The 9,634-nt window shown below is 40.8% G+C and overlaps 1 protein-coding gene across 2 annotated transcripts in view; it reads right to left on the bottom strand.

The window, feature by feature from the left end:
- Positions 1–7,482, bottom strand: part of RRP15 (ribosomal RNA processing 15 homolog) — a 46,959-nt gene extending 39,477 nt beyond the window's left edge. Inside the window, exon 1 of one of the 2 annotated variants that reach the window (XM_065893241.1) lies at positions 7,327–7,482. In XM_065893241.1, coding sequence (XP_065749313.1) covers positions 7,327–7,471 — 145 coding nt within the window. In that variant the 5' untranslated portion in view covers positions 7,472–7,482. The remainder of the gene's footprint in view (positions 1–7,326) is intronic. The other variant, XM_065893249.1, reaches the window with a different exon arrangement.
- Positions 7,483–9,634: the final 2,152 nt, after the last annotated feature.

The following is a 9,634-nucleotide window of genomic DNA, read 5'->3' on the forward strand; positions in this document are numbered from 1 at the left end:
GAAAAACAGCGGGGAAGGGGGAATAAATTTTCCTTCCACTATAATTCTACCCACAGTCTTGGATATCGCCTATAACCCATGCACCAGGCATTCATGGTGAGAAGCCACCTTTGACTCTATTTCAGAAGTGGTCGATGTCTCCATCCTACAGCTTTCCGAGCACTCTAAAACATGTGTTTAGGGGTGGGTGCTATTTAAAACACTTCTTATGCGTTATCATTTAATCCTCACAACACTCTTTGAGTTGCTATTATTATTGTATTTACAAAGGGAACGGTTCTCAAGCTTAAAAAAATGGCCAAAGTCACAAAGTTAATAAGGTAGGATGATAGGGCTGTTGATTTCTAAGGCACTACAAAGCTTTGAATCAAAGATTCAGCTCAGACTAATGCGTACTGAACTAAGGCAGAAAGTATTCACAAAATAGCTTAATAAAGCTTGAATTAAAAAGGAATTTCTCTCTAGGCCACAGGTAACAGAACAGCCATTGCTTGCGCCCATTCTCATTCCGCCCCTAGCTATGCAGAGCTCTACAATACTGCTCCCCACTCCAGGTTTAAATCATCTGTTCCGATCGATCATGTCACGTGATCTTTCCTGCCCATCAGTACTTAATTTAGAATATTCAAAATTGATACTTGAAAACTTTTTAAAAAAGCATTTACCTCTTAAAAAAAAAAAAAAAAAAGGAAGTTACCCCAGGTTTCCATAAAAATAACCAAAAATAAAATGAAAAGTTCTACCACAGGACAAACTATCGGATGTCATGACTGTGTGCTATCTGGGCAAGCCAGAGCAGACAGAGCCTGGAAGTAGTCTGTTTCCTGAGTCTGTCCTATAAATTGCTAAACCACTCAAGTAGGACTATGATATACTTCATTTCTTAGGCATGTTCCTTTGCTATTTAAGTAACTTAAACGATGAAGGAGGCTATAAGCTACAGTTTGATGAAAAGCCCATTTATCTGCTAGGTTATTACATCTTGAATACTGTTTTGTAGTTTATCAAAAATGAAGGGATAGCTCCTCAGATCTTCTAAACCGATTGTTATCAAGTCTTGTGTTAGAAGTGTATGGCCACTTTTCAAGTATGTAACCAGATAATTCAGAAAAAAATGAAATTACCATTCCTCCCTACTAGTTTATAGGCATATGGACACATTCTGTGAGGGAGGGGTCAATCACTTCATGGCACTGGACCAAGGCTTTTTTCACTTGGGTTGATTCACTGACTACAGAGCTTTTTTTTTTTTTAATAAAGACTATCAGTTTAAGAAGCAAGTAGGTATTGTGTCTAAACCTCCAACAGTGCATAAATTCCATAAATCTGAGTAGGTCAATGATAACTCAGAGGTAGAGGTTATCATACTCTTCTTTATAATACGTGATATCATCACCAGTGTTCTCATTTTTTTCACGATTTACTGACTGGGAAGGCTAGGTGTACCTGTGTTTTTTATTTAGACTACAAACTTAAGAGCCAAGTATATATTGTATCTAAACCTCCAACAAGGTATCAATTCAATAAATCTGAGTAGTTCCAGGTTAACTCACTTAGGGGTGGCATCCTCTCCTTTATAATGCTTGACATTTATGTGTTACTCAAACGTTGACTACAGCATTTTACCTTTCAAATACCTCTGATTCGTGATCATCCGCAATTTTACTATGACCAGATTTCAAACCCTACTGAAGAGTATTACAATTTACCAAAACTTCAGCCTGAATCATTTTGCTATCATTCAAGTTTATATTACATACAACTTCTGTTAATTTTTAACTTCAGCTAAAAATACCTGGTACATGAGAAAAGAGTGTAAAAATCACATTAAGAGAGTTTTCTAATTTATAATAAATGGATATTGAGTACTACACCATGTTTCAGGATTTATGTCAAGTTCTGAGACACAGCTGTAACCAAAGCTTTCAAGGTCTCTCCCCACTGAACTAGGAAACTTCTGCAAAGTCTGACAAATAATACTTAAGAGGTTTACACTCATAAAAGCACAATTTTCTACCTTTCTTAAACAATGTGTCAAAAGAAATTAAAGCCAGAAGATAAAAAATAAAGTTAAAACAACACATGGGTTATACCTGTGTGTTTTCTATGGACTTTAAGTAGCATCTTGCTAAAGGAAGTTGCTTTCAAATGTTGATATAAGGCACATCCCTATCAATTTTTATGAACCAATTAAAATTCAAAGATAAGTCTCTAGTCTCTAATTCAATTTCCTAATAAAATGAGCTGGTACACTTTAATAGTAAGTCTATAATTTGCTGATTCCTCATGTGTCTGAAGTCAGCTTCAATCGCCTGCCTTTATAATCTCTCAGAATCCATTCTCTATAAATTTTTGATAACTTAATAGTTCTGCCAAGGCCACGTGTACACAAATATCTGAACTAGAAAAGCTGTTTCCATGGTTCACTTTTTTCCAGAAATACCTGACTTCACAAGGGGAAAAAAATCAACTTCTTATATTAAATAGCAAATTCTGATTTAAACCAAAGGAAAATGTCCCATCCAAAGGACCTACATTACTGAATTTATTAAATAAAAGGTCCTTTATTATTTATGTCTATTGAAGAGACACATTCTAAATCCTGAAAGAAACAGCAGAGGGAGACAACTAAGTAGAAATCTAAAGGACACAGAGAAGCTGGTTATGAGAAAGTGAAGAAAAAATAGCAGCTACTAGGACAGCATAAGCATGGCTAGGAGGGAGGAGAGCAAATGTGTTCACGGAACGAGGAGTTCAGAAACTGTGACACTAGCGAGCTGGGGTGCGACAAGGTGTGAGCCTTGAGGAGTAAGCAGCCCTCAGATCGTGGAGGCTGGGTATGCAGACTACCACCAGTTCACAATGATATAGTCCATCCTCCTCATTCACTGGCTTCTGTATTTGGGAAAATGAAATTATGAATTCAGCCTTGCAAATATATATATATATTTTAACATCTTTATTGGGGTATAATTGCTTTACAATGGTGTGTTAGTTTCTGCTTTATAACAAAGTGAATCAGTTATACATATACATATGTTCCCGTATCTCTTCCCTCTTCCCTTCACCCTCCCTATCCCACCCCTCTAGGTGGTCACAAAGCACCAAGTTGATCTCCCTGTGCTATGCCACTGCTTCCCACTAGCTATCTACCTTACGTTTGGTAGTGTATATATGTCCATGCCTCTCTCTCGCTTTGTCACAGCTCACCCTTCCCCCTCGCCATAACCTCAAGCCCGTTCTCTAGGTCTGTGTCTTTATTCCTGTCTTACCCCTAGGTTCTTCATGACATTTTTTGAAGGTCTGTGTCTTTATTCCTGTCCAGCCTTGCAAATATTGTGAGGTATCTATGGAACAACTAAGCATAGACAACCCATAGCTGTCAAAATCACTATTATTAATCCTGAATTTTAACAAAAATACATGACTAAATGATTAGATTATGGAGTAAGTGGGACAGAATTAAGAGACAACATCCTGCAACTATGGACTGAACAGTTTTCCATTGGGAGGCACAATGGAAACAGTATCTCCAAGCCTCTGTCTCCGCATCTGTAAAACAGAAACGCCATCAGCTACCTTGCAGGTTTACCAGAGGAAATTCTCATCTTTTTTCTGGAGAAAGCTCCAGCTTATAAACATCACGGTTATCAAGGGCTGGAAGGCTTATTGGGTGGTCAAGAGATGGGACTAGCAGTTTTGTTAGATCAGAAAAAATGTCATGATCATTAATCCAAATATTTATCAGTAGGTGCCTTGTGCCAAACATTAAATGCTTTACGTATATGAGCTCATTGAATCTTTGCAAAAATCCTGAGGAGACACTTATCACGTCCATTTTAGGGATGAGGAAACTGAGGCAGGTCACAGTAAATAAGCAGTACAAACACAGGTGCCTCTTATACAACTGAGTAAAAGTGATCATTCATTTCTAGAGATAATACATGGATATTAGGAGAAAAGAAGGAAGGCTGAAATAAGTGAGGAAGGAACGAAGACTACACAGTTAAAAACAGCGGAAGGAATGCTACAGAAATCTGACCACAAAAACACCCCTTAGTGATGGAACCTCCCTGAGTGGAAAAAAAATCTGTCTCAACACCAAGGTTTCCTCATACCCAATCTTTCTTAAGATTCTATGCCCTTGCTCTTTTACTTTCCGGTGAGCTTTTTTTTTTTTTTTGATCATCTCTATCCTCCTGGTTCCTCAACCGTATCAGCGGAGTCAGGGGTCAGAGTAAAGGCTCTAGAGCAAACTTAGGTAATGGTCGTGTCATTTACCAACTTGTTTATCAGCTTGTGCACTGGGGGAGCAAGATAAAACCTCTCTGTGTCTCAGTTTCTTATAAGTAAAATGAGGATAATAATAACCCTGTCTCACACGGTTGTTGTCAGAACAACACAGGGAGCTTAGAACAGTACCTAAGCTAATATTACTGTTATTATTACCTAAGTCCTCTAACAGTATAGTACACCCAAAATTTATGGTGCTACAAGTTTATTTGGAAGTTGGTTATCTGGAAAATTGAATGCTTTCCTTCTGAAACACAGTTCAAGTGGGGACCGTCTCTCTGTCTCCCCTGTACTTTGCTAGTGCAATCCCTAAAAGAGTTTTGCAATTGCCTGATTGTTCTGGCTCTCTATGGCAGTCACCATATAGTTAGCAGTGATGTTTATAAAGATGTGTCACCCTCTTGCTTAAAAGGTCTCAAGTGCTCTGTACTGCCTACAAATAGAGAATCCTATTTCCTTCATATGGTAAACAAGGTCCTTTACAATCTGGCTTTATCCTCTGTTCCTAGTCTCAGTGACTCCTCTGAAGAGCTAGAGCCATAGCCAACAATTATCTCAACCTAACCAGCCATGTGTTTTAAGAAGCTGCATGCCACTGTGTATGTGCTTTTCCTATGTCTGAGAAAACTGTCCTCTCCACCCCCAGACTTAGAAAACTAAGGCTTCGATGAAATGACACCTTACTTATCCATATTTATTCAGCAAGAAAATGTACTTAGTACCAAAATGTGTAAGGAAGGCCCTATGAAAATAAAGATACATAAGACATCGTTCCAGCACTTGAACTTATATCCAAAAGGAGAGAGACACGTTAAAATAAAATAATAATACAGTACATTGTAAGTAATATGTATAAGATAGAAGGAAGCAACGCCTAGGCTGGGTTCTATGATATGGATTTCTCTGTCTCCATCCTTACCATTTTTAACTGGACCAGGATCATGGTAACTATAACCTTTATAATGAGCTCTTAATAATACTCAATACATTGTATTACAGTCCTGTGTTTAATATCTATCTTCCCGAAGACTAATTCTAGGGCAGGAATTTACTCATCCTTTGTATCCTCAACACCCAGAGGGTGACCAGAATACAGAAGAACACAATTGTTCATTGAACTGAATTGAATAATAAGGTCTCTATATTAGCCAAAAGCCTTCTTAACCCAAAATGTAATTGAACTATAATAGCAAGAGAACCCTAGAACCTAATCATATTTACAATAATGCACTGAGAAGTCAGGACAGCTCTAACTTGAAATTATCCAGTACTTGAATAGAGAAATCTACTTTCCACCTAAATCTGTAAGCAATACTGATATTCTGCTCCAAATGCAGTAGTATTTCTTTCTCTGACAACCCCACAGGAACCAGTCTATTGAGTTCAAAAAATATTGGGAGGGCTTCCCTTGGTAGCGCAGTGGTTGAGAGTCCGCCTGCCGCCGCAGGGGACACGGGTTCATGCCCCGTTCCGGGAAGACCCCACATGCCGCGGAGCGGCTGGGCCCGTGAGCCATGGCTGCTGAGCCTGTGCGTCCAGAGCCTGTGCTCCTCAACGGGAGAGGCCACAACAGTGAGAGGCCCGCGTACAGCAAAAAATATATATATATATATATATATTGGGAGGTGTTCCAATCCCTGCTCAATGAATTGTCTGTTTTCCTTAACTCCTTTGGCAGGAGATAAGGATTCCAATTACCTAGGGACTCCAGTAGTATAAGAGTTTCTTCTTCTTAGTCCTGGAAGTCGAGGTTTATTCACTTATTTACTTAAATAGCTGCGAAGGATCCACAACACGGCAGGCACTGTCTTAGGCACTGGGTACAGAGCAGTCTCTCCTCTTATGGAACTTACATTCCAGCTGGGAGAGACACACAGCAAATATACAATATGTCAGAGGGTTTGAGAAATGCTGAGGAAAATAAAGCAGGGTAGTAACTCAAAAAGTGAAGGCAGGGAGACACGGAGGAGAGTAGTGGTGTACATTAGATAGGGCGGTCAGGGACGAGTCTCGCAGACAAGGCATTGAATCAGAGACTGAAGGAGTGAGCGAGAGAGAGAGCCATGCAAGCATCTGAAAAGTATTCTAGGCAGTGAAACCAGCAAATGCAGAACCCATGGTGTGAGAGTTATGTTTAATATGTATAACAAACCACAGGATATCAATGTGGCTAGTAAGGGGCAGCGCAGAGGGGCAGATGATGAGAGAGATGCCTGAACTAGATCATACACAGGCTAAGGACTTTGGATGTTATTCTGAGATGGGTAGCCACTGGCTCATCTTGAGCAGATAACTGACATGATCTGAGGTACATTATAAAAGAATAGGTCTGGCTGTTACAAAGCTATAGACAGTACAAAGGAGCAATCACTGGCAGTAGTAAGTCAGGGGTCGTCTGAGACCCCTTTAACCTAAGAAGCTAGTGCCAAGAACGATGGTAAAGAGTAGAAGCATGGACACATCATGGTTGAAAGCCTTAAAATATATTTCCTTCCTTTCAATAGCACACGTCTCTGAGAGAGAGAGTTATCAACTGCTACTTTTAGCTACTCTACTTTAACCACCTACTCTTCTTTCATTTACTATCTCATCTCTTAACTCCCCAACAGATGCACGCATCTACCGCACAAGAAAATTCAAGTATACCATCCGTCTTCCTCTTTCGGCCTTTTGCTCCTGGCTCCATATGAGAACTAACTCATTCTTGTAATTCCAAACATCCCCCTTCCTTTCGTCCCTTGCTACTGTAAGCTTCGTTTTGCTGCTATAAGAAGGAGCAGTTTCAGCTGTTTTAATTAATTACAGTGACGATAAAAATGTCTAATAAAAGAACTTGGAAGCTTTAACACGCAACAGGGACCCTTCCCTGAACACCACTTTCCCAAGCCTTCTCAAGGAGCCAAAGTCGCCCCTTCGCCGTCCTGAGGAGACGAAATTCGGGCGGCTAGCGGCAAATGCATTCGCATCCCCTGCTTCCCGCAAACTCATGCCGGCCTTTCCTCTGAGCAGCCAAACTCAGCCCTAGTACGTTACCTTCATTATCGGTAGCATCTTTGTCCTTATCTTCCAGCTCCGATGCTGCAGCCGGGGATATCATTTTCATCTTCCCCTTCTTCTTTAGTGAATTTTTCAGCTTTTTCCCCGCACTCACACGTGACTCTCGAACGGCCGCGGCCATGATTCCTAACCGGAAGCGTTCCGTGAGCGTTGCGTCCGGCTGTAACACAAAGGACTTCGGCATCTAGTTCCGGTGATACAAGGTTCCGGGGCGGTGCCATTAGCCGGGAGTTCTCGGGCTGGAGGCTCACAATATGGATTGGAAAGAGGACTAATTGGTTGTCTTTACGTGCTGTCTGCTCCAGTAAAAAACAATAATAATAATAAAAATCAGTGAATATACGTTCTCGGCCGACTCCTCTGCCAGCTCGCCCTTGTCCTGGTCCGCCGCCCTACTCTGACCCCAACCCGACCCGGTCCACTTTCATTTCCTCCCCACGGCTGTTTCCGTATCTGCTGCCGTATTTCATGTTGGTTTATGGTGTTGGACTAACGTCCGGAACGTGCCTACTAAACGCACTAGAAGGGAGGAAGCGAGGACAATCGCGTGAGGGGTCGAAATCTCGCTCTGATTAACTCCTGAGTGCCTTCCAATTGCAAACCGAATAGAATCTCGCTTTCTTCCTTTGGGTCGCAGGTGGGAAGGGTTCTAGCCCCCACCCCTCCCTCCCACCTAGCTCCGCCCCGCCCGCTCAAGGCGTCAGACCGCGCGGTGGAGACCGAGAAAGCAGCTCTGCACTCCGCGGTCTGCTCCTGCCTCCCTCCCGGGGCCAGCTTCTCCCTGAGGTCAGCCTTTGACACCAGCTTTCCCAGCCCTGCTTTCCCTCGAAGCTGCTCCCACAAGCTGCACCTATTTCCTTTCCCTAACTTGTCGGCTCCTGGATAATAAGGACCATATATCATTCACTACCCTACCCCGGAGGCCAGCAACGGAGCCTGGCACGTGATAGGAACCCAAACATATTTTTGGAAGAAATGAATGAATGACGGGATACAACCATTCACAAAGTTAATGAGTCAAACGGATAATGTAGCAAACTCTTACATCGTGTTCCATCGGCCAGGCGTATTCTAAAGACTTTCCCTAAGCTTAGCATTTTCCTGGAAGAGCATTTCTTGTTTTTCTTTAAAACCCAAAATTTCTAAAGGGGGAGGGGGCACACTTCTTCTTTGGGTGCTGTTATCTCTCTGCTCCTTTTATCTGCTATTACTATCTTCTTTAGAGTTCTCTTCACGTCTTACTAGCCAATCCCTTGTTATTGCAATCCTCTGTTAAAGTTAACAATTCTGTATGTTAAACTTTCCGAATCAAATTACTAAGTGGTTTCCATCTCCTGATTGGCCTTAACTGATACAAAGATCAGTGTTGTGATGGAAATATTATCAGTACCCAAATACTGTCCCCACCAGCCTGCAGCACCGTTAAACCGTTCCGTTAAGGTTTAGTCATTTTTAGAAGAGTGGGGGTATTCAGAGTAGAGTTCCTTGTTAAAAATGCAAATATTTATAGGGCGATAACAGATAAAACAATTTCTTCTGGATGATTTGTTGCAGCTTGGCTGATGTGAGAGCATTGAAGAGCTTTGAACTACTGGACATGGAACAGATGAGAAGGAGAGGTAATTGCACGGTGTATCCAGAGCAGGGGGTGCTGGGTCTGCAAGGTCTGCATGCTCTGGAAAGATATTCTGGGTTAAGTAATAATTCTTGGGTTCTCTACAGAGAAAGGAATCTATAAAAGGAGAGTGTAAAGAGAAAGAAGATATCTCAGAATCATAGGGAATATCATCAGTGTTGCTATGTGGGAAGGCATAAGAAAGAGGGATGAGGATAGAGAGTTACGAGAAGAGCAGTGCTAGGTCTCTAAACACTAGTGGGACACATTCTCCAAAAGAAGTGATTGTCATCAAATGTGGACTCACAGGAAAAGAAAATCATAACTATTTAATTGATTTGTCACTTTAACAAGAGATGTAAAAGAAAACTTAAAAAAAGAAAAAAAAAAGAAATGATATACTATATTCCTGAAAGACAGGTCAAATTTTCTAAAGCAATTTATTTATTCCAACAAAAGTGCCATTGGAAAGTTTGGGGAGAAGAAAGGAAAAGAGCAAAGTCTTGATAAAATAATTCTAAGGTTCAAAATAAGTAAATGATAATAATATTTTTTAAAAAGAGGAGTCTTGAGACAAGGCTTGCCTGTTCAGATATTAGAATATACTATACATAAAGCTACAATAATTAAAATGTACAGATCAAAAGAAAAAATAAGTGACAATGAAAC

This window comes from Phocoena phocoena, chromosome 1, assembly GCF_963924675.1.
Source record: "Phocoena phocoena chromosome 1, mPhoPho1.1, whole genome shotgun sequence".
Lineage (NCBI taxonomy): Eukaryota > Metazoa > Chordata > Mammalia > Artiodactyla > Phocoenidae > Phocoena > Phocoena phocoena.